This window comes from Ascidiella aspersa, chromosome 4 (genome assembly GCF_963924565.1).
Source record: "Ascidiella aspersa chromosome 4, kaAscAspe10.2, whole genome shotgun sequence".
NCBI lineage: Eukaryota > Metazoa > Chordata > Ascidiacea > Phlebobranchia > Ascidiidae > Ascidiella > Ascidiella aspersa.
In genome coordinates, this window is record NC_139450.1 from 31839094 (window position 1) to 31865608 (window position 26515).

The window sequence follows — 26515 nt, forward strand, 5'->3', positions numbered from 1 at the left end:
ATTCCCATGAAGCGCCTGTTGAGTCATTGTTAAGACCCCGATGATGAAGAGCTCCTCTGCGCTTAGTTCTTATGCTTGCGACACTCGTAGCTTTGCGGCCTGTCGCGATGTAACCTTGTTCCGCTGCGGCCGTGCGACATCGACACAACACGGGGCGCGTCACACCTTTATGACGTCATAGCGGTCGCTGTTCTAGTTCACCTGGCACAGGCCACCCTCGGTACGGTTACGTCACGTTCTGACGCGACCCCCTCGCTAGAGTGGAGTATAATATTTTATTTTTTTTTTTAACATGTAATATTCGTCCCGTCGCCCGTCCTTTACTGTTGTGACGTCACAGTTGATGCTGGGTGCCAGTTCCCCCCGATCGTGCAAGTTTGTCTCCCAGAATAACGGTGAACCTCGTAGGTGTACTTCGTTGACGTCGTTTCGGAACAGAAAAAGACGAAAACGTTAAATTGCACGAAACGCTCGGGTCAAATGCGGGACGGGACTACTGCACTTATCTATCCTTCAAGAAATTATTGCGTTTAATACAAAAAAGTTTTAAAATTGAAAAAGTTTGCATTTTTTGTTGTTGTTACTCAAAGTTAGGAGATGTGGTGTTTTTTTACGAAAACTTTACATATTTGTTTACTGCCTTGATCCGTGTAACCGAACATAAAGAACATAATTATTTCTTTGAAGATCATTTTTTTTTAGGTGCTTTATAAGCGAGTGTCGGCTTTCTTGTAAAATGGAATTCCTTAGGCCTTGTAGTACAAGCTGTTATTTAAGTTTTTCAAGTTAGTTTCTAGTTTCATCAAAGCGTCTTTAATCTCAAATGTCTTTGGCAAATTATACGCTTTAAGGCCCGTTTACACCATACAGCTGCACTGAGCTGAGCAAAGCGTAATTTGCATTTAAATTCTATTGTGGCGAGCGTTTCACGCTTTGCTAAACTGAAGCTCAGTGCAGCTGACTGTAAACGGGCCTTTACTCTCGTTTATCGGACCTAAAGCCAACCTATAAGACGAATAGCGCTTGCCATTCGAGTTTGCGCAGATCAGGGGCGGCCAACCAGTCAGCGACCAAAAGCCACATTTCTGCTGTGTTAAGCGCAAAGAGCCACACCTTACGCATGGGCAGAAATAACTACAAACACACCGTTTCTTGCTGACCTGTACAGATATTGTATTTTTGTTCATCCAGATTTATTTTGATTGTTACGCACCAAAATAAACACGAAAAATTGTGTGTTATAGTACTTAACAGGTCAGGTATGATATTCTTCCATGTGGAGGCTTGCAAAAGTCAGTGACAAAGTCAATTGGCGACAAATTAACCGAAGTTGACTTACAATCTAAAAAAAAATATGAAATGAAACAGGAGTCAAAGGGCGCCATAAAACCGGTTGAAGAGCCGCATGCGACTCGCGAGCCGCGTGTTGGCCACCCCTGGTACAGATTTTCGCCAGTCGGGTTATAATCAACTAAAACCGACGCCTCGAAAGAGCAAAGCGGGGACTTTCGCCAAACGCTAGCGCTAAGTTCCCATCGCACGCAATATCCGATGCTCTCGTTTTATTCTCGAAATTGTCATGACGCTCTGACGTCGTGCCGCGCTTTTGTGACGTCACAATCAAAAGGCATTGCCATAGCTGGGAGTGCGCAACAATATGTCTTGCTGATGCGCAATGTAAAGTGATTTACCGCGCTGGTTCAGGCATAAGGTTAATGTATCTGTTGTGTGCGTGATGCCTTGTCACTCGACAAATGAATCATGGAAACCTAGATAGTTTTGTTATCCAGTGATAAACCGATAAACCAGGGCGCTGGTGCGTTCTATTGGTCAGGGTTAACAGTCTGTAGGATGCTCCATTAAGTCTTACAATGTGGTGTTTAACCTTATCTTGGGTAATGAGAGGTGTGCTCTGAAAATATCTGATATCGTTGGCCCAATCACAGCATATTCTCGTGTAACGATGAGTATCAGTTTGTTCATCAAGATTGCGTTTTTATCTGCTTTTTAATGGAAGACAGAGCAAGGCTAATCCGCAGTATATAGTTAAAATACTTTTTGCCAAAATACTAAAAAGTCGAAATATAAGTATAAATAACTAACTTTAAAGGAAGCGTGGTGTATATTTAGTGAAAAGTCAACGAAATTATTTTGGGTTGATCATTGAATGAAATTAATAATTATTGCGTTACCGTTCAACGAATACAGATGCGGACTTCTTTCTTTAGTTTTGTGGAGTTTGCAAAATTGCGTTTAGCGATTTCAATCTTGAAAACACGCCGCCCTAGAAGTAAAATATAAACGGCAGCCGAACCGAAAAAAACGAGTTTTTGTACTTTACGCAGCACTCCTTGTAGTTTTAACGCTAAAACGCCGTGTCGGGCCTATCCCGATTTCACGCCGTGTATTTAACAAGTCTTGAGAGAGTCACGCGGCTTTGGTGAGGTGACCACAACGGGAACAAGGCTGCCATTGTTGCCTCGTTTTAAAGAGTCCATTGCCACCGTTTTGCTGCTCTCGACAAATAAGGCTAGCGTTGCCGATGGAGGTGGTTTAAACACGCTTGATTCGTCTTGCGGTCGCCACCTCCGGATGGCAGATGGCATTTCAGGTTTAACTGCAGTTCAGGAGCGTTGATGGTTTTACTCGGCTGGTGTTTAAAAACGTATTTAAAGCAATCGTTTTCAACCCCACCGATCAGACTTGAACAACAAGGTTTATTTTGCCTTTTTAGATTAGAACTAAAATGTGATAATTTTAGTTTTCTCAAATTAAATTTTAATTAAGAGATCCAGAATTCTTAAAATACACAGTTTAAACTAGAATTTGAACTAGACTTACATTTCATCATTCCCAATCAATTTAGTTTCAAAATTTAAATGACAATTTTTATACGTTTTAGCAATATCCTACACTTTCCTATACAGACTATAAAAAGTAGTTACGAAGTGTGTGTTATGTTTTAATTTTTTTTTTTTTTTGTTTGCTTCGACTTTGGATAAAGTAGCGTTTTTAGTAAAATCCGAATTAAAATAGAACGAGAATTAGAGCACATCAGCAATTCACAGATTAGATTAGAAGTGTCACTAACTGAAGATGATACAAGCTCGTATCGAAACGTCTCAAGATGCTGCCGATCTATGACCTTTTTGGCTTTGAAATTTATTATTAGGAGTACCAAGTTGTCCAAGTCGGCCGCCAATGTCTTTTTTTCTACCGTTTTTGCTTGGGTGCTTTCAAACCAGTCTGCTACCATTTTCCCGCTTACTTTTTGTTTGCATTTATTGCAGCTGTGCAAACTTATCGCGTTTTGTGGAAAAAGCACAAAACTTGAACAAAAGAGAGCTTTGAAATCGACTCATAAATTGGTTAAAGGTGACTGCATTTTAAAGCAAACGTCAACTAGCCAGCGGTCGTGGTATTTTACGCCAAAAGAAAATATTTAAATGGAAAAAAAATAACTTACTCACTGCGAAGACCGAAGAGCTAACTGTAATAAACCTGTGGTTGGATACTCGGTAGAAAACACGATGTTTGTGAAATGAATTTGAAAAATAAAAAGAGGCATTTTTGCACGACACGAAACTTGAGTTTGTGTAAGTTTAACTCGTTTAGATTGTGTGCCTTTAATCGGCTTGTAGTTTCGCTTACGTGTCGTGAAATGACGTTTTGCGTTCCCCTTGCGATTTCGAAGAAATTTAAATGCACTTGCGTGCGTCGCTTACGCCTGACTTGAAGTAAATAAAATGCTATGAAAAATATCAACTTCCCTTTTCCGTTTTCGCAGTGTAGGGTTTTCTATTTCGTGGTACATTTTTTGTACTATTTCGTTTGTTTCGCCCGATGTCCACAAACTTGTGATTGCCGCAGAACAGTTCTAAACTTCAGAAGTAATAATTGGCTGCAACTGACTGCATAGGCGCTACATTGCACAACTTTACTTATCATTGTAAATGGCCGTATTTGTTTAATCAGGTGGCACTATTTGAAGACAAACTGTACTAAATTCTTGACAAGGTTTTGCACAACCGTGCTTCATCAGGATGAATCATTCAAAATTCGAATTAAGATACTGAAGATGCTTTTATAACGAAATATATTTATCTTTTTGTAACATCCAAACAAACTGATTTTCGGTTTGCTAAGTTCTTTACTTAGTTTAATCTTTATCATTGATGTGCAACCAGAATCGTTTGTTTTCACCATTCGGATTCAGGCAGATTTTGTTTTTCGAAAGAAAACTTTGATTCATCAGGTCAAAGTAGAAATGGAAGCAATTATTATGCACGAAGTAGAACACAAGCGCGAGTAAATAACTTAACTCATATCTGTGCTAAGTAGCGGCAGGGTACGTCATGTCGCTAAGTTTTTAGATAAACAGCAAACGAACGCTTTATTCAGCAGAATTTTATCAGGGACTAAAGTTGAATTTGTTTCAATATTGCTGAGATTACGTAAGCGACAAATCACCGTGGGTCAAATTTGATAAAGTATGTCGTAAGCCACTCCAAGCAAACTGCTTGCCGGTGCCTTTATTGTTGAGTATAGTAATAAATTGAGGTTTCTTCCGTAATATTTATCTTGTTCTATCAGTTGTGAATATCAAACCGACTACATTATATAAGTGTAAATTGAGGTTCTTAAATTTATGCTTGCAATTAATTCCTGCAGCTCTTTACGCGTTAATACTGCAAGGGGGTTGTGTTTAAACGTACGCGAAAATATATAGTAAAGCATAAAGTATAGCCAACTTTTAGTCGACGTTTAGCTTTTTTTTATAGTTTAGTCTTATTATGTAGTTGTGGGCCGCGTGATAGCCGAACATTCATTGTACTGTATTTTAAAAGTTTGTATGGCTAGCAATTTTTATCTTGGCTCATTAGTGCATCGTAAGGCCTTCAGGACGTTTTGCCAATGGAAAACGAAGCAACGTATTTTTTTCGTGTTTAGACTGGCCTTTAGCTGAATATTTGCGCACAACTTCGGTCAAGAACGATATGTGTTTTTAAGAATAATTGAAAAAGTGTGCATGCCCGAAACTCAAACAATCTTGGATCCGCCATTGTTTTCGTAGTGAGCCTTCATTCTCTGAAAACAGTAATTTAGGCCGCAGTTAAAAAAAATGCCGACCACTGTTATAGGGTAGGACACAATAATTCATAACTATTTAGCGTTAGTTTTTTTAAGGCTAATTCAGTTTTGGCTCTCCACGCCCTGCCGTTTAAGACTGTGTTGGTGCGGTCGCGCTTCCTAATACTTTCGGCAAAATGTAAAAGCCGCCTCTCAAGTGAGCCTTATACAAACAGCAAGATCCGTTCGACGACCGACGAGGTTTCCGCCTTCGGCCCGCTTGTAAATATTGTGATAGAAACTTCGCCATCTACGCGTGGTTTAGGCGAGCGCAGCAAAGTTGAAATTCTTTCATAGGCGTAGATGGCCGCGTTTGGGCACTTATGGCAATTTTTAGCTCACCGGCTTCTCTATACTGCCCAACTATACTAAAAAAGAGCGCAGCTTAGTTGAAATTTCTTGAATATACTGTTGCTACCAGGCATTGTTTCAATTGTGAAATTGTCCTTTTTTCTCATTATCCAGGTTATCGGGGCTCGCCTCGTGGTTTAAAACATAGTCCGTTGTGTTTTTTCCTTGATTGTTTGCCTAGAATATATTTATTTATTTTTCCTTATAATTGCAATTATATTGCCCTGAAGAAGATTGGCCAAATAGCTGGTCGAAACGTTGAAACTTTTTTAACCCAGATACCCAATATTTTGTCTCCCTTAAGGCTATAAGCCTAAAAATAATATCAAATTCAAACATCACAGTTTGAAAGAGATACATTTCATTGTAATCCTCATACCAAGCAAAGGGACAAATCGTTTTCTGAAAAACTATAAAATTTTGCCGGTAGAATTATTTTCAAATGAAATTCACATCAGCGTATTGAAGTCTATACAAATTACTCGAAAGAATTATCACGCAGGCCGATGCGAAACGTTATCTCTTCTCCCCCATATAATCGTAGTTTGTGTAGTCAAGTCGTTAAGCACTAGTCGGCTAAAAATCTGGTTCAGCCGCACGTTCTGAATGTTTGCGTACACACAACAGGTCAAGTGCATTTTCGAACTTTCGCTGATATCTCGAGAGCGATATATAGGGCCTAGTTCGACGCTCGCATTTGTTTGTTCCACCACTCTACGTTCTTTGTTTTGCGGTCGTGCGCCCATCTTGTATGTGCTCTGTTTGGAACGTGCGTTGTGGCTGGTTTACAAGGCACACTTCGAGAACTACCCTTGAAGCGGTTTTGCGTTAACCAGCCAACGTGTGAAGATATACTCAACTTGATAAAAAGTGGTTAAGAATGCGTTAAGAGCGGTAGTTTAAACTGTCCAGCAATGATGCCGATGCGAGAGCCTTTTGTGTTAGCTGCTAACTGCCCAGCTATGCCGCGGTTGTTAGTCTGTCTTCAAAGTGTTCGCTCGGTTTTGACCCGGGCGATTTGGAAATTGTTGTCAACGTCATGTTGCTACAACTAACAAGATACAACTGTCGTCGACTCATGGCTTCGCTTCCTACTGGTTCGAAGAAATTCTGAGATGTTTAGCGCAGCCTATTCCTGCGTTTGTAGCTAACAGTTCAGAAAAAAAACGTGACCCTTTGGACTGGTTAGTTCGTTTACTACTGATTCAAACTTTAAACTTTTTTCGAAGTTAAGTGAGGTTTATTTCTTAGTATGTAGCTGAGAACTCAGGTAAACTGTTGGCCTTTTGGACTGGTTAGTTCGTTTAACTTAATCGAAGTTAGATCGTGAGACGGATAGAACAGCTCAGCCGTATACGTCTTTAGCTCTGTAAAATCAGGCTGTTATAGCTTATCTAGTTATTAGCACCATTATCATTGTTGTACAAAAAAAAACGGGTTAGTTAAACTATAAATATCAAACAATCATAAGACACAGAACAGAATTTCATCAGGCCTATCATCTTCACTCTTTCTTGCCACGTATGGTTGCAAATGACTCTACCTGTACAAGAATTTGTGTCTACATCAGTGGTTCTCAAGCTTTTTTAGCTCGCGGCACAGTTAAAAAACTTAAATATTTCACAGCACACTTTTAACAGAACAACAATAGAGTAATTTTACAATCGCACTTAACACACGACAAACTAATGTAAATGTCTCAATATTATTAATTTGTAATGGATAGTGCGTATTCACGTCTAACATTTTAATACAAATACCTTATTTTCAAAAGTTACAAGAAGTTTTACGGCACACTTGACAATCTCTCGAGTCACACGAGCTTGCCGCGGCACATAGTTTTGTAATAACTGTTCTGCATTAACAGGGTGACGTAACGTTAAGGTATCGCCCAGCAGACGTCGCTGTTGTTAGCTTAACGAGCGGATCACGTGACTTCAAAGGCGAGGTCCGTCGTTTCAAGATTGCGACGCGATTTGTGGAAGCCATTGTGAGTCATACCGAGCGCCATTGTGACACATAATGTGCGCTTCGACCCTTCCGGATACAAGACCCGAAAAAGTTCCCCTTCAAGCGATTTTGCTCGTTTAGAGAAGCGAACAGTCGCGTTTTACCTTGTTAGCGCAAATTAACCGCCGCTGCCCACTGTTTAACAAACACTACCGGCAGGTTATTGTCGTAGTGCTGCATTAAAGCCTTGGAGCATAATGATTGGAGGTTGTAGTAAGACGTAATAACAATATCAAAGCCCATACAGAAGTAGGTATTGTTTGAACATGTTGAAAAGACTTATTCGAAACGTTCAAAACGATACCTACTTCTGTATGGGCTTTGGTATTTTCATTATGTGTTGAAGCCAATCTGCAATGAAATGGCCGCATTATGTTACCTGTTAGAAACTTTCTGTGAAACTCTGTGACTAACTGAAGCGACACTTTAACCTGGTATCGAGTATCGACAATGATACCGGAAACCCACAGCTAAAAGTTGCATTAGCCGATGCGTATGAGCGCTGTTTTCACTCAAATCGGTAGTTTTTTTTATATTTCTTCGCTACATAGAAGTGGTTCGTCTACGTTTTGTTCATACCAATTAATGCATAACCGCCCAGCAAATCGAATAAGAGCATTCTTCCGAATAAAAGGGGATATTACAGCCTTAAATTCGACATAAAGAGGTTATTTGCACATTTTTGGCTGAAGTGAGGACAAAGTTGCCCATCAAGTGTGCGTTGTGAAAATGGCAATTGTCAAACTTGCAGAACAATTTTAAGTGGGCTGCAAATCGCTTCCCATATAAACCGCAGTGTTTTCCACTTTCGGGCTTTATTGGGTGTTTATCCCATCGTTTGCCGGGCTGGCATTATTCTTGTAAGTTGTGGGAGTTGTATTTTTTCTCGGCAACATCAGCAGCTCAGCAGAGAGAAGGTTTGCAGCTCGTTTCCGCTTACTATTTTCTGCTGCATTGCTTGGTTTTCAACTGTAGGAAGACAATTGCACATTTAAGCAGTTTCGTATTTGCGCCTACTTCCGTGTTTGCCTTAATTTAAAGCCTGCAATTTCGCCTCACATTATTTGGCGGATTTTTAAAATATACGTGTTTGAAGGCGAAGAATTGAAAATATCTGAACTAACAATATAATCGCATTGCAAAGCACGCGCATATATACTCAAGAGTTTTTGCTAAACGAAACTAACGTTTTTTGCGATAAGTTGGCGGATTTTTTAAATATACCTGAAGGAGTTTTTGCAAAGATTTTGAAAATATCTGAACCAACGATATAGTCGCAAGGCAGCATACGAAACCAGCTTTTTTGCTATTAGTTGGGCGGATTTTTTAATTATACCTAACTGAAGGCGGTTTCGCAAAGAATTTGAAAATATCTAAACTACGATATAACCAAGTAGGAGGGGGGCCTAAGCAATCAGCAGATTGGCATACAAAGGGGGTAACGACCGCCTCGGGGCCGCCCAATGCTTCGTGCCGTAATGTTATGCATTTAAATAAGATGCGCCGGACGTCGCGACCAAAATAGTGCTCTGTGTCCTGTTCAGGTGGCCGAAGCTCTGTTGTTCACCGGACGCACGTGATCGATCTGTGAAGAGAGATACAGTAGATTCTCAGCGTTGGCCATAGTTTGCCGTATTCTGCTTTAAAGTATAATTAGCTGTATTTTACTCTGGGTACACCGAGAGCCATTGCAGACTCACCGAATCTGTCGATCAATGATACAAGCAGAGCAGGCTAGAAACACAACTAGCTTTGTGGTGAGGTGCGAACTCACGAGCTCACGATTACGGCTTCCGTATAATTATTACCCCGAAGGCCATCGCAGACTCACCGCATCTGTCGATCAGTGGTGTAAGACAGGCTAGAAAAATAACTAGCTTGTGGTGAGGTTCGTACTCACGATATGTGTTCAACAACAGAGATCTATCCCTTCTGAAGCTGCTTTTCGACCAACGATTACGACTTCGTATCATTAGTACACCGAAAGCCATGACAGACTCACCGAATCTGTCGATCAATGATGCAAGCAGGACAGGCTTAAGAAACAACTTTTCTGTTCTAAGTTTCGAGTGTGTGAAAACGGACCGGGTTTGGCTTTTTGCTCGCTGTTTGGATTGCACGCCTTCTGTTTACAACTCCTCTATAGCTCGAGCCAAGGTTGTTATAGGTTTAGGCCGCGGGAGGCGATAGTTTCACGAGCTGCGTTTGCGATAATGCGCTGTGTAATGGCCTTGCTTTCATTTTCGCGGCTGTGTTTTGCGCTTAAAAGTTTGCGAGCGATTTTGCGGTTCTCCCGACCATTTATTGTGTATACGTTTTGCGGCACAACCGTTCAGTGTTCCAGAGAAAACAAGGCGATTGAGAAAGGTTAGGTATAAAATCCAACCACAACGAACATTATTAATATATACAATTATTAAAGCAACGCAAAATGTTTGGCTTAGGGTGCTGTTTAGCGTTTGGGTTTGGTTAAGTTGATCAATATTATTAAATAATATTACTTGCGCCCACCCTCACCCAAACACCAACCGACAACCTAACCCAAATGTTGTGCGTTGCTTTTAATTGTTTCAACGCTGTGGTAGAATTCTAGACCAGCGCCAAAATTAAGTCTCATTTTATGAGATCCAACTTCCTCAAGGCTGGCCTTGCAGCGTTACAGTTTAACTATTAATACAACCATTCTCTTCATGCAAATATGCCAATCTCGTGTGACCTGTGAACTTGCGATTAATTAGTTCAGGAAGCTTCATATAGGTGGCTTCAGGACGCCTGGCCCTATTTTTGCAGGCTCAAGGCATAGAATGATCAAAATAGACGAAACAGTTCAGTTTGATGAATGGCCGTTCTTGTTGTTTATCTGCAAACTTTACCTTCACTGAAAAAAGCTTTTGTTGTGTTGCTATTTCAGTAGTGGGCACTGGTCTAGAATCCTGCCACTTTTTTACAGTAACGGATCGAGTGAAAAGAATTAAAATTTGCAAGGAAGAAATAAATGTGGAATAAATATGATAATTATACTGATCCAATCAAATTCAAACGCTAACTCTCACCCTAACCCAAATAATGTAAGCAATATAAACAGCAGGACGAAAATGTGGTAGAATTGTAGACCATCGCCCAGTAGTGTTAAACACAGGATGTAGGTAGTATTAAGAAGCTTGCAGAAATCAGTGAAGGTGGTAAGAAAGCATGGCCAAGAAAAATTTTCTAACCACAGAAAGAATTTATCAATCAATGGTCGTTACAAAATACTTGATTGACAGGTGAAACCGCGTTTTCGCAAACTTTCGAACGTTATACAGGGATACCTTATGTTGTGCGTGACCAAAACACGTGTTTTATCGGCGTGAAAAAGTAAAATACCACAGCTGTAACACCAAACGTTGATTGAATGATTTAACACTAATCGTAATGTACACCGAAAGCCATTCCGAAGGGATCACAGTTGTTAACAAACCTATGTTGGTGCATCTTTCATTGAATAAGCGACAAGCGTTGTTGTTTAACCGTCCTGTTCTCCGTGTATGCGTACGGAAGGCAAACTACGCCATGGTGTTATTTGTAGTCCCCTTTGTCGCTTGATCTACAAGATACAAATAATCAAACCTTTAACAACTCAAATCCCAGTCAAGTCATATTTATAGCAAGTCAATTCCACGTCAAGTCCTTGTCATAAAAATGAAACGCTATAATAATAAACGCAACTTATAGCAAGCAAATTGTTTTATGTACAAAACTTAAGATAAATATCCCAATTTGATATTAAATAATGCCTATTGAAAGTAATAATAAATAATGCCTAATGAAATTCATTTTAACCCAAGTCATTGTCCAAAATACTAAGGTCAAGTCAAGTCATTTTGCAAAAAAGACTTAGTCATTGGTCCAAAGACTTAAGTCAAGTCAAGTCATTTATCTAAAAGACTCGCGTCAAGTCAAGTCATTTTGCCAAAAAGACTTAAGTCAAGTCATTTGAAAACAGTAACTAAAGTGTTTTAGAGCACTGCAGTGCACGGTGTTTATCCCCAAGCCCAAACCTGTAACCCGCAATGTTGACCAAACGTGTTGTTGTCGAAGTTTGTCGGTTTTTTTCGGCGCGGCGCGAAAATAGCCATTACCGCTTCCATCGAGGGAAGTCGCACAGCAGCAGCCCTACAACTACCTACACCAGCGGACCCACGCTCGTGTTACAAAGGGGCAGGATATGCACTCGAGTTCTCGCGCTTGTGTGTCTCCTGTTGCGTCAACACCGGGTTGTGGTCAGCCCAGATCGGGTGACCGAAAACGAAACATCGCCTTTGCCTGCTGCCGCCCACACACCCCTTGCGCAAGTTACACCTGTACAAATGACTTGTGCGAATTTTAACTGCGCAGTTTTTTTAAGTTGTGGGAACGTTAGGTTGGCTTTTTGCGCTTTTTTTGGAACCTTACGTCATTGGGCGCGACTATTTGGTAAAAATGCCCGCCGCTGTAAGGTGAGTTCCTGGAGTTTCTCGCCAGCTGGTATCTGCTGCCGAAACGTCGGTTTATAGTTCGTTTACACAAGAACAGCGAGTTATATCTATTGATATGTCGCCTGGTGAAGCTAATATTAACATTACATATGTTGTTGAAACAGTCAATGAAATGACTTGACTTTCACTTGTCCTTATAATAACTTAACTGGGACTTGACTTGTTATTTTTGCAAAAAAATAACTGGAGTCATTTTTCAAATGAATTGACTGGGGGTTAATTGGGTAACATGGACCCTGACTTGACTTGTTACCTTGGCAAAATACTTTTTTGAAAGGACTTGACTGGGATTGCCATTGGGTAATTGATGACTTGAACTGGGTCTTGACCTGTTATTTTTGCAAAAAACTTGAGACTTGGACTTGAGTCTTTTCTCAAATGACCTTACTGGGACAAAAGTCATTTCAAAATGACTTGTTTACAACACTGATGATATCTCGGGCCTGACGTAGGACCTCACGTAAATACAAACAGGTACCCGACGCTACTTTGGTGTCCCTGCTTGCGGCCCACCGTGTTTACGCGACGCATAACTTACCGCGTGTCGCGTACCGCCGAAGACGTGCATGCGCGGTAAATGTGTCGCGGCGCGGCCCAAGATTTCAAAGCCGATTATTGCCCCGAGCGAGATACCTTTAACGCTCTACTCTATATATCTGGCCTATTTATTTGCGACGCTATGAATCCATTTTTTATCATTTCTGTGCTCTATTCTAAATAATTGGATATTTTAGTTCTTTGAAGCCAAGATATACGTTTACAGACTGGCCCATTTAACTTGAAATGCAGCGAGATACTTATTTCCTAGCGCAATATGGTATTCTGACTTTCTTACTGCTTTTACCGTGTTCTTGAACATCATTAACAAAGGCAAAGTTATGGCGTATCTACATCGATAAATCGCAAAGTGAGCACAAATCAATAAACAGTTTAGCAAATCATTGTCATTTACCAAACAGAACAGTTACTGAAATGGCGGTCCCCCCGTTCTTTTGCCGAGTCTTGTTTTCGCTTGGCGCGTGCGGCAGATTTGCTGCCCAGAGAGATCGTTTCTCAATGCCAGATTAGATTGGATAACGTCGCTTCGTCAGTGTTTTGGCGCTTAGGCAATTTGAGCATCTTTAGGCGCTTATAGGCCCGATGCCACTTAGCGCTGTGACTAAACCAAATTTGGCGCGCCGAGTTTGCTTATCTTAGATTTCGTCTCGCAAAAGTTACGGGCAAAATGGTTTCGAGGCGTTATGGGCGATTAATCAACGGAAGTCATTGAGTGAAAGTTGTCTTTCAATCGCATTCACGCTCTATTTGTGTGATGGAAAGTTAGCAGTGCTATAATTGACATTGGTTCCTTTTGTTAGATTAGGCTAGTTACGCATACGTAGCGTAATAGTACAGTAGCTGCAAAATATTTAGGATGTTGCTATTTATTCAATGGATAAATAGTAGCAAATTGAGCAACGTGGTTGCTTTTCGACTTACTGAACTATACTGATCGTAGCTTGGTTTAAGTCAATGACTTGTTAAAATTAAAATAATCTTAATTAAATTAACTCAAATGTATAAAGGGAGTTAATCATAGTATTAGCTTACGCTTGACGATTCCATTGCCATATAAATTATTGTGACTCAGTATTAAAGATGGAAAGTTAGCAGTGCTACGACTGACTTCGGTTCCTTTTGTTAGTCTAGGCGAGTTACGCATGCGTAGCGGTAATACTAGCTGCAAAATGTATAGGATGTTGCTATTTAGGTTCTAAGAAAATGGAGTCAATCATAGTGCTAGCTTACGCTTGGCGATTCCACTGCATTATAAATGATTGTGACTCTGTAAATTGGCTTCCTTGAAAAAGTGGTCCGCATTGCGTCCGTTAATAAACAGGCAAGCGCTAACAGTGTTAAACAGTCGTCATCTGTTATAATCTTGTAGGAAAATGTTTGTTGTCGTGCAACGGATTTATTGCGTTTTACCAAGAACGAGTCAGCTTTTGGTCGATTACGTCACAATGCGCTGATGCTCTTTTGCGTGACGTAAGCATACGAATAAACGTGAACGCTGAGCGGCTTGATTAACACTGGCGTGGATTTCCACATTCTGAATGTAACTTCCGACAGTGCGTCTGACTACGTAATGTGCTTTGTGTGTATATTCTGGGAGCTTTGCTTTGTAAATTAACGATATTATCCGTGGTATAATAGGTATAATAATGACTGTGTGGTGTTTATGCGTTTTTTAACCCAACTAGAATTGTTTCACCATAGCCTAGCAAAGCTTACGGCAGAGGTGCTTTAACTCTGTCTTAGAGTTGCTATTGTTAGCTTCAGTCTGCGGTTGGTATTGTGAAGCCGTTACGTCACAGGGATATATCCAGCCAATTTAGATATTATTGGTCGCATATGTAAACTACAAAGAGACAATGTATATATATATATATGTAAAGGCGTATCTTTATGAAATTCAAAACCGTTGGTAGCAGGTTTCTGCTTGTCGATCACTGTTCCGCTTGCGCGTGTATAAACAATAAAACTCAAAGTTTAAAAACCAGAGTAAAATCAGGATCAGAAAATTTTGAAAGGAAGATATGTTTCGCCTATACTGGCATCATCAGTTGTTTATTTGATTTGGATTGGTTTTACTCGTTTTTTTAAACTTAAGTTACATCTACTTTACTTAGAGAAACTGACGATGTACATCATTTCGAATTAAGGAACTGACGATGCCAATGTAGGCGAAATATATTTTCCTTTAAAAAGGTTTAATCCAAGTTTTACTCGGGTTTTTAAACGTTGTGTTTTATTGTTAACAAAGAGACAAGTGTCGTCTATTTATAGCTACTAAACCCAAGGCTAAAGCGATAGAGTCAGTAACATTAGCGCAGCATTTCACGAACGCTGATTTTTACGGCAGCGCTCGAAAAAGGCTCTAAACTTCGCCCGTTTTTTCGCTAAACACTGGCGCGCGTCTACCAGGTAAAAGGGCTTAGCCCAACCCCGCGACGCCCGGGTGTAACCTTATTGTTCGCTCATTCGCAACCTCGCCTTCTTGGTCTTTTACATCTAGCCTTTCTCGTGTTTGAACGGACAGAGCTCAACGGGTCGGTAATGTTCGCCGCCGACAAAACAAAGTGCGCGGACCGCCGTGTCTGTACGGATGGAGGCATTTGAGCGTTGACAGCTAGTTACAGGACAGTTGCACGCGCTTTTGGACCCGTAAGGCGCTATATTGAGACTCCGGAGCCGATTACAATTGACGAGGCCTATGGTGAATAGACGAATATTAATTTAGCCCAATGACATGGGTCAGTTAGACTAGTTAAGAGTAGTTGGCCTATCAGTTGACAGCGTTAGTTTTATGTTTCGAGTAGTTTTGTGCTTAACAAGCGTGTGAATGCGTTTATTTACCCGGCCTTAAATTGAATATTTGAGATTATTTCCTAAATAGTTTATCCTAATTAAAGAATCTCGCGTATATTTTAAAACAGTTGGCAGAATCCAGTTGAACTTACGGCTGCTCCAGCCTTGAGTTTTGTTTAATACGTGCAAACGTATATCAACGATTTTATGTGATCCACATAAGATATGTGTGTATTACGTTGAACGTGCTTGTGTACTTTGTTGTCACTATATAAAGACAAATTGTATTGAGTTCTCGACAAGCTTTCGCACAACCGACCGTGCTTCATGAGGCCTTATCGAGAAGTCAACTCAATTTGTCTTTATACAGAGCCACCCTATTACCCTATTTAGAATTAGACAAATACGACCACGACCATTTACAATGATTGATACTTTGTTATTGTATTAGTTCTGTGTGACATGTTGAAAATATAGTCGATACGTTTGTTACGTTTCACAATCGCAGTCAATCTTAGCCTATTTTTGAACTGGCGAGCGTTCCTTTAATCGGGCGCTAGTGTGTAACGCCTGTATCCATCATCCAGTCTGTGTAGAGCGCTTAATTAATCCCCAGACGACAACCATTCCCAGTTAGATAAACGAGAACGGCGTACGAGCGGTGTTTTGTGGGTTAAATAAAGGGCGAAGGGCGCCTGCGCGTGGGATCAATTAACTCCCCAACGGCAACAACAGGTGACAACAACCCGATCGATATAAATTACTGCAATCTAGAAACGATTTGTGATTCATCGATGTATGTGATTCCGATAGATAGCTTGTAAGAGCATTTATAGAGGTAATTCGACCATCGTATTTGTGAGAAATATTGGAGAAGTATTGGGCTTCATTGCTAGTCAATGCATGTCTGTCTTTTAACTATAAGCGTAATTTGCGGATTGAAGCAGCAATAAAATATATTGACCGTTTTGTACCCCGCCGTGTAACATCTCGTGTTCAACACAAGCTTATTATAGTGTATAGCGCGCGCCGCACACACCAGCAGCAGCTACAGCAAGTGTTCGTGAATTTTTTATAACCTCATAACTGCCAGTGGATATTGTTTAGACTTTTCTGTTCAGTCAGTCATTAATATGTTCTAGTCATTGAAAAGAGAAATATATTTGGCCACAAAATAAGGCATTATTAGTCTCCTAATTCGAATGAATCATTATTTTGTGGCGAAATATATTTCTCTTTTAAATGACTAGAACTTATTAATGACTGACTTTTACTAAGACAGGAAAGTCTAAATAATATTTGCCCCCATTTAAAGTCATTGTCGTCATTTTCGTGTAAGGGCGAGAAGATATCTTCATATTTTACATATTTAGTTTGCCAACGGCCAGCGGCTTTGGAGCTTGGTGATGAAAACAAGCTTTCCGAGCGCTTTTCTCTCCATCCCAGCCACAGCGCACGTCAGCCGCGCATTTTTTAATGGATTTTCTGCGCGCGCCTTTCATTAATCTGCACCTCTGGCCGCGGCTCGCCCGCTCACCTTAAAGTTCAGCCAACATTGCGAACTGAGAACGCGCTCTTGGCTTTTCGTTGCCCTACGCCTTAGTTTAAAAATGGAATATTTTTCGATAGAACTCGAATTTAATTAGAATTTTCTTTGGAATAACAGAATCTGCCTGAATCCGAATGGTGAAAACAAACGATTCTGGTTGCACATCAATTGTAAAGATTAAATAAGTACAGAATTTAGTAAACCTAAAATCAGTTTGTTTTGGTCTTATATTATGACAAATATATTTCGCTATAAAAGCATCATCAGTATCTTAATTCGAATAATTCATTCAGTACTTAGTTTAATCTTTATGAACTCGAATTTAGTTGAAAAACGCTTTGGCGCCTACTAAATAAATGTGTTCAGACTTAAAACAGCCTGAAGTTTGTTCTGTATAAAAATTTTGGCACAAAACCTGACATCCAAAATTTTGAAACGATCCGCCTAGATATGTAACTTTGTTTGCCAATTTGAACGGGAATAAACTTAATTGACTGTAATTGGTTATTAACGCATAACGCCAAAATTTTGTTGACGAAACTAGTCGTATTTGGCGTTAAAGAGAAATAAGTTTTTTAACTAAAATCTGCTGTTAAAGTCTTTTTGTATTGTGACGTCATCTTTGAAAAGTCTTTGCCTACCGTGGTCCATGCGGAGCAAAAAAAAATGAGGGGTCCACGGTAAAAAAAGTTCCAAGAACCCCTAGCCTGTAGTAATCAGTCACCTTATTATTAGAAATAATTGCGTGATTCACACACTTAATGACAACCGCCGTAAAAAATGCTGAATAACTCGTGGCCCTTTCCGTGTTAAACAGTTTATAAGCGCACTCTCGTAAAACCGTGATTTTCTCCCGAACTTAAATGTTTAGGCATGTCTAGCAAACAACGCCAATGACCCAAGGGCGCTAATCGTTACGTAACATGTCGCATTTTAGCTGATGCTATGTTTTTTTTACTCTAGTCCCGACATAACTGCGTGAGTCTAAATGTGCGCCATTTCGCTCCAATTCGTAATTGACGAAATTACTCCAGGTAATTGCTAGAGACCTAACGAACCTATTCTCAATTGCACCCGGGCTCGTGTTACGTCTAGTTTTCGGCCCACTTAATCTCCAGTAGGACGGGTCAACCAAACCAAAATAATCCCATCGCTTTCTCTCATTTATCCAGCAGAGATGTACAATTTACTCACCGCACCCTGATTGGTTTAACGAAAATCAAATTAAGGAAAATCGCCATATTTGGCTTGTTAAAGAAATCGCGTGGTACTGCTTGTAAAAAAACACACCGCTATTTTTATACCTTTATTATTACTTTTTTCACGAAATATTCTGTTAGATCATACTTTTTAGCGTGGACAATACGAAGCGAAAAGAATATTGCAATAAATAAGGATTTGTAAAATGTCTTCGATTATGCATGGAAAATTTTTCCCCAATATGCAATAGGGTATGGATAATGCAACTAAAGGATTTTACGTGACTAAAGTGTTTTCAAAAATATTCAGGGTGGGCAACAATCGATCAAAAAAAAAAACTGTAAAAAAATGGGATTTTTCTTGCTTCCTATAAGCAGTAAGCCACGCGTTACGGCCATTATCAACCTTGCGTCGCAATTGGCGCAGCCCGTAATTGTATAAGCATCAGTATCGCTTCGGTTTGTAACGGTTCTGGGCCGCTGAAGGGGTCGCTTACACAATCGATTTGTCTTCCATTGTGTCCCGAGTGTCAATTTAAAACGAGCGTGAAACCGAACTCGAGACCCAATCACCTAACTTACACTGGCTCAGGGCCTACCGTAAAGCTTATCAGGAGGGCGTTGATAAAGTTTATGTCCTTCTATGCTATTGCTGTGTAATACTACAACATAAAATAATGCGCTTTTAGTCTGTGGGCGGTAAAGGAGTGACATAATTTTCAAGACCCCTTCAAACCAAATAGCGTAAATCCTATTCAGGGGTAGCCAACACGTCGATCGCCACATTTCACCTGGTCGATCGCGTCAAATATGTGTTGCGTTATTACAGTAGCTGTCGCACACACGCGGGACATTAAAATGACCAAATATTGTCTGGATAAACCTATTAAAGCGTTCTTTGGCGTAACAAATTAACTTCAATCGCTGGCTTGTAATGCAATTAACGCTCAAAATGTTTAATAGTGTTCTTGTGAATTTTTTGCCGAACCAGAAGTTGTTTGAGAGTCTTTAAAAAATATTTCAGGTCGATCGCATTCAAATAAAGGTTGGCTACACCTTGGCCTATGCTATTGCTTTGTTATATACTCGAACATAAAATAATGCGTTTTTAGTGTGTGGATGGTAAAGGAGTGACTTTCAAGACCTCTTGAAACCCTAGGGGTGCTGTTATCCCCCGTACATATAAAACATCCCCTCCCCTTCTTGCAAACGAGCCCTTGCGAATTGCTGTTCATAGTTTCTGGCCGAAACGTTGTCGAACACACAGGCCTATTGTCGCCTACAATATCACTCTGTTGTTTGATTGTTTATGTTGCTGGTTTGTGAGATGGTGTACAAAAGACAGCTAAGTGAGGTCGTTCAGTGGTGATTCACTTGTGCGGTTTAGGAATGGAATGTCATTTTGCGGCCCTATTGGTAGTTCGAATCCAGTTGCACTTAACACAGCCTAAAAAAATGCCGTGCTTTATTGTGAACGGCCAAGTCCTTACATTGTTCGGTTTTAATGGGCTGCTGTTTTTGTCGTCTCGACGCTGTGCAAATATTATTTACAGCACGAGGAGAATAGTGGCCGTAAATCTGCACTCACTCGACCTACAACAGTAAAATCCTAAACGCGGATGTGTAAGGCAATTTTTTTTCAGCTGTCAAGATTAAAAAGCGGCTATTGAGATATAAAACCGCAACAGACCAATCTAACGCTATCAATAATAACGGAAGCGGAGATAGTTTGAAGGGGTCTTGGCCCGCGATCACTTGCCTTCAACGCCAAGCCGTTTCATTGATGCTCGTAAAACTCCAGGGGGCTTAAGTTTTAATGTTCTTATGTCTGCGCCCGCTCCAAGTGCAATCCATCAAGATCACGTTCGCAATTTTGCCACAGACTCGCCGAAACTTAACTTAGCCCTTGGCCAGCGATTTCGTTTTTGGGTGTTAGAAATCGACAGAGATTTGCGTCTTGATTTTTTGTTTAAGAGTACCACAAGTATTTTGCGACGCAAATTTTTATTAGAAAGTATCACATTAGTAATTTCGATAAGTAATTTAGACTTGCGGCGTAAATTGCGATTTCAGGCATTTCTTGATGAGATAATCGTGCGGTGATTTGCGCAATAGGCGTTGGCCACATCGCACATTTGACCTCGATCGCCAATTTCCTGTTAAATTTGCATACAGATAACTTTTAATCTTTTATTATTAACTTGGTCGCCAAGTATACGACCACAGTTTATTTTGTGTTTAGCCTTTAAAGTGAAAAAGCGAAACGCTTATACTGAAACCAAGTTCTTCTGGAAGATCCAAAAGAACCTGTTTTCAGTTTGTAGTATGTCTGCCAGCAACAGCATATTTTAAAGGACTTACGATGAGCACAGGAAATTCACGTAGCCTAAAATTTCCATTAAAACACGTTAAACGACGTTAGCCTTTGCAGACCAAACCAGGCATATATTCGTTCGAGCAATTCATTATATGCCAGCGGTACACGTTCGTCACACTTCATCGACTTCCACGAAACCGTAGCGCGCCTGTGGCAAACTGTTAGCGAGAAGTCCACAACCTTATATGGTTCGTAGCGCAGCCCGAAACCGACTAGTTTAGGTTTCCGTGCTAATAGCTGCCGATTTTCAATCGCGTGTTGGAAAATCGGCTACTTTTGGACAATTTTTTACAAGGAACGGAAAATATTAGATGAAAAGCAACTATGGCAAACTGAATGTGTTAAATATATAGATATCTCCTCGACCTTCCACGTAAATGTGGAAAATGACTTCATATGGGGGCAAATATTCCTTAGACTTTCCTGCCTTGGTCAAAGTCAGTCATTTAAAAGAGAAATATATTTCACCTCAAAATAAGGCATCATCAGTCTCTTAATTCGAATGAATCTAAGAAAAGAAACTTTTGGATGTGCTGACGTAAAGGGGCTTATTTGAGAAAGTTGTGGGTCGTTGCGTGTTTTCAAAAAAACGGGTACTTTTGAACAATTTTTCAAAAAATTCAGAAAATATTAGGTGAAAATGAACTTTTGGGAGTGCCTGACGTAATATGACACATTTAAGAAAGGTGTGATTGTGTTGTGGGTTGTTTCGCACCCTTGCGAATGGGACTTTACGTCCTGGAGATCCACACCCACTGTAAACCCACCGAGGCTACCCCGGCGGTGATTTTATTAGCGTTCGTGCGCTTCTCTGGGAACTTTTAACGACAGTTTGTTCCCAGAGCCTTACACGCCATCTTACTCAATGGCAGGTGACGTTAGTTGTACCGTCGCGCTTTGCTTTTCATAATCTGTCGCCTTTCAGTCGCTGCGCCTTGTTTATTTGTCTTTCCGTCCAAGCGTCCGCGCTCTTTCTGTTCCGCGGCCAATGTACACATGACTCACGCACCAAGATCCACCCGAACCCACAGCCATTAGCACGCGAATTCGCAAAAGGGCTTCCCCTGCCTTACCCGTCTTTACCATGGTCCCCTACTCTGCGGAAGTGTTCCTATGCGCGCCCTTATCTATTCGCCTTTCTTTGCGTGTTTGCTTTTAACTCTTTAGCGACATAAAGCCACAGGCAGCTTGCTTTAAGCGCGCGGATTAGCCGGGATAAGGTTATGTTTACACTCGCCTGTCCAAACAGTTATGCTGGTATGTAGTTAAGTGGTACGCGGTGCAGCCACCTATCACCTGCTGACTAACCCTTTCCCGGAAATGAGCAAATCTTTAAGCATTATGGAGCATAATGGTTTGAGGTTGCAGTAAGACGTAATAAAAATATGATAAGCCCAAACAGAAGTATTTTCAACATCGTTGAAAATGAACAAAGTGATATTCGAAACGCTCAAAATGCCACCTACTTCTGTATGGGCTTTGATATTCTTATTAAAGCTTTTTTGTTTGCAAATAATGGTTTATGGCACATATTTTCTTCTATGTTTGTTTATTAACTAAAGGTGGCGTTTGGTAAATAGTGACAGTGTCTTAAATGTTTTTTGTCAATATTAATGCATAACTCGCCAATCAGGCAACACACAGGTGAAAAATGTTCATGTTTTTAGAGCCGTTTATTCTATTTTCTATTGCAAGTTGCTAAAAACACCGGTTTCCATTTTACAGTTAGTAAAAAAAATTTAAATCTGCTCGCGTCTAAAGCGAAAAAACACAAAAAGAAACGGGCGTTGGAGCCCAAAACAAGCAGCAAAAAAACAAAAAAACTGTCCCCGTCGCAACTGGAATGGAACTTGCGATGAAAGGACTTGGCCACCGAGCACCACTGCGCTTTGAGGAATACAACTACAACAGCAGCAGCAGCCAACACAACATAAGCAACCAGCACCAGCGTCGAAACAGCGCTGACGAGCTGCCTTCGCCCGCAACAAGCGGCTACAGTGAATTCGGTAGCGAGGCGCCAGATAGTGGCCGTGTCAGTGAGGTCGAGAGTAGCCCCAAGATGGCGCATCATTCACGCACAGGCCGTACAGTGAGCCGCGACGACGACAAGGTACAAGTCGACGTTCGTACGCTGCGCGCGCTCGCCGTGTGTGTGCGCGACAACCAGGCGCGTTTGGCCGCGAGTGAGCGCGCGCTGCGACGCGTTGAAGGAGAGATGGAGGAAATGCGAGAGCGATTCCACGGCAAGATGCTAGCTGTCGTCCGAGCCCTGGTGAGCGCGCGCAACCAATCAGCGTGCGCCTGCTCCTCCTCCTCCGCGCGCAACCAATCAGCGCTCTCCCCCTCCTCCGCGCTCGAGAGTGAGAGACCTCGCGCCAACAGCAGCGAGTCGACTCTAAAGCGAGCTGAGCACGATGACAACATCGTAAAGAGCCAAGTGAACTCTTCGGAATCGTCTAATCAACAAGACAACAACTGTCACCCTGTTAATCACCCACAGCACCCTAAGAAACCAGGCGATGACAAAGCCGCGGTGCCCGTGTACGCTGTCGTGCGCAAGCAAGGCAAGAGCTCGCAATCTCAGCCTGGACCTTATTCACCGACTAGCGCAGCGCTGGAAAGTGCGGCCAGTTACGGAGCAGAAGAAGACGCGCAGCTTGATCTTGAAGTGCAGGCAGCTTGCGGCATGAACGCGAACCGCGCAAGGAGCAGAGAGCCGCTGAACGCCTCGCGGAACAACATTTGCGATTTAGACGCGAGCGCGCCGCAGAATAGCCGCCGACCTTACACGACGCAGCAATTAGCCTCTCCCGAAGGTCTTCATATTCAGCGCGACTCAAACTGCCAGGGCCTGGCCGCCATTAGTGACAGAATTTCCCCGAAACCGGACGCACTAAACGTTGGCAACTTTAGCAGTTCACCGAGCGACAGATCGCCTGTGATGGATCCGCAGTTAGCCAAGCCAAGTTCAATCGTCACCAAGCTAAAGCGAAAGTTCAAGGAGAAGAAAAAGTACAAGCTGGGTCGCGGCGAGTCCAAGGACTCTTTGGGCGCCTGTAGTGTTCAATCGGGCGCCGAGAGCGACGACTCCTGCCTGAAATCGCCGAACGGCGTCGTCGGCCGTGAAGTGCTCATAGCAGGGCTTAAGCTCCAGCAACGACAGTCGCTGTTAAGCTACAGCGGCACTTCGCCGGTTCCATCGCCGCAGCGTCAAACCTTTCAGCGCCCAGCCTTGGACAGCATCGGCGGCGACGAAGGCGATGTTGATTCGCTGCGTAGCACCGACGCCGCGGAGTCCTACACGTTCGCGCATAACCAGCACCTTCAAAGCATTGACGACAAAACAGGCGACCCACTGTACGAGAGAATATCATTCCGGCGCCCGAAACAGCAGCGTCCGCCTTTACGCTTGCCGCGACCGAGCGACAGCAACACTCCCGAATCACCTGAGCGCTTGTACAGTGTTGTAGTGTCGCCTACTCAAAGCGAGAGCGAGAGCGACTCTCCCTCCCTTCCGCAGACTGTGGACAACGAGCTGTACAAGCCAGCGAAGGAAGACTTCCGTTCGCGTTATGTTAACAGGGCTGGAGGAGAAAGCTCTGTGAGCAGCGGTAGCAGCGCCGACGACGTTTTTTCTGCCAAGCAAAGCGGGTAAAAGCGGATCTGCACTTGTTGTTTAGTAAGGCGAAAATCGGCGGGTTGTTGCGGTATGCCCCGTTTAAGGTCAACGAGCTTTCCGTGGCTTGTTCGCTCGACCTTAGTTCGCGGAATTTGCCCTGTGTCAATTTTTTTTTAAACTTTTAGGAATTAACTTGGCGTTAGTCAGTTCCGAGGCGTATTGATTGGTAAATAGAGTCCGACAACAAGTTGTCTAATAATTTCGGCTAGCAAGGATTATTTCGTGAGGAGAAAATACCAACAACAACGCCTACGCTCTGCCATTCGCGATAACAACTACTTACCGAATCAGCACAAAAAATCGAAATCTGATTATGCCAATGGAATTCGAAATTTTAGTATGCGAATGATTGTGAAAGCTCAAATTGGCAATAAGCTATTCTTTCAATTTTCCTACTTTTAACCAGCTGTGTCATGACATGTGGGTTTTAACTCCAGCATTAAATCCAATCTACTTTGGTCATAATTACGAGCCGCAATTTCGATTGCAAAACAACAAACCGTCCCTGAAGCACTCAAGCTTCTGCAATAGTATGATTATTATTTAATCGTCCCCCCCCCCTCCCCATCTCGTCACCGTGTGTCATTGTTGTCAGTAATTTGTGACGTCACAGTAACTCTGGTGATTTCAACTTAGCGCTGCTTCATCGCGGTTGGTGACGCATTCAAATCACTCCTTCCGGTCCCAAAGGGTTGCTGGCACGCGAAAGCTCGCTCAACGACCCTTCTGTGTACAATCTTGGAAGCCTTTGTTTTTGCTTTCGTTCTTTGGGTTTACTATGCACGAATTTGTAATGCAGCTTGATGAATACTTTAACTAAAAACAATTAAAACGCCAGATTTGTATTTAAATGGTTTTGGTAAAAAAGGTTACGAAAAAAACTTTTGTAGAATTTCAAAACATCCACCGAAGTAAAACACAGTATCGCAATTTGCAAATACCAATAAGGTAGATTTAATTAAAAAACGATAAGAACCGTTGCCAATATCATAACATTTGCCCGTAACTGCAGCAGTCTGAATGTAACTGAACATACAAACAGTAAAAGTACACTATGTAGTATGCACGGATCTTTAATGTAGCTTGATAATGACATCAGTTTGATTATGAAATCTCGATACGAACTTGTATCACATTAATTAAACATTACACAAGTGCGTATCAAAACGTCTTTTTAGCTTTGTAATTTATTATTATCAAGCTATATTACAAATCCGTACATAGTGTACCATTTTATATTACGAGCTTGTATCATCCTCAGTTGGTGTAACTGCGAATTAACTCATGCATCACTTAAATCGACATTATCTTAACTAAGACGTTTCAAAACATATTTAACTGAAAAAGATGTAAGTTCAATATAAAAGGGTACACTATGCACGGATCTGTAATGTAGCTTGATAATGCATTGCAAAGCCAAAAAGGTCGAGTTACTCGAATATATTGACGTCATCTTGATTAAGACGTTTCTATACTCATTTAACTGAAAATGTTATAAGTTCGTATCGAAACGTCTTAATCAAACTGATGTCGATCTACTCGACCTTTTTGGCTTTGAAATTTATTATCAAGCTACATTACAGATCCGTGCATAGTGTACCCTTTTATATTACGAGCTTGTATCATCCTCAGTTAATGTGACTGTTAATTAACCCATACATCACTTATAAACGGTCGGACGCATTTGTTATCTTCCTTCTTTGTTTTCACAGTGTAATCTTGGATGATGTGGAACAGGAACAAGAGGACATCCGGAAGTTGGAAACAGGAGGAATCGCCGGACAGTTCCAACCCGACGAACAACAACCACCACCAAAGGTATGTTTCTCAATGGCTTATAATAGGACGAGTTTACTAGTTTTAATAGGTTAAAGTTTTATTTTTAAGACAAGGACTTGACTTGAAGTTGTCTTGACCAAGGTAGAATTCATGGCGTATTTGCCCCTTGTATTATATTAAAGGGCGTATCTCTATGAAATCCAAAACCATTGGCAACAGGTTTCTGTTTGTCGACCACTGTTCCACTGACGCGTATATAAGCAATAAAACTCAAAGTTTAAAAACCCGAATGATTCTTTTGAATTAAGGAACTGACGATGCCAGTGTAGGCGAAATATATATTCCTTTAAAAAATGTCTGATCCTGGTTTAGCTTGGGTTTTTAAGCTAAGTTGTATTGTTAACATACGTGTCAGCGAAACAGTGATCGACTACTGCCAGTGGTTCTGGATTCAATAAAAATACGCCCTTTTAAATTTATATATTTACAAACAGTGGTTACGACGTCCTTAAGCGTACAGTAAGCACGCTCAAAAACCTAGGGATTGCAACAACATTTACCATTTAAATTCGT

General features: G+C 41.3%; 1 protein-coding gene across 4 annotated transcripts in view; it reads left to right on the forward strand.

Moving 5' to 3' along the window:
• LOC146157507 (focal adhesion kinase 1-like) overlaps positions 1–26515 on the forward strand; it is a 110294-nt gene that overhangs the window by 63308 nt on the left and 20471 nt on the right. For 3 of the 4 annotated variants that reach the window (XM_083387853.1, XM_083387854.1, XM_083387852.1), the window contains one exon: positions 25876–25981. In XM_083387853.1, the coding sequence (XP_083243979.1) occupies positions 25876–25981 (106 nt within the window). Of the gene's footprint in view, positions 1–22148; positions 24136–25875; positions 25982–26515 lie in introns of those variants that run through there. The other variant, XM_083387855.1, reaches the window with a different exon arrangement.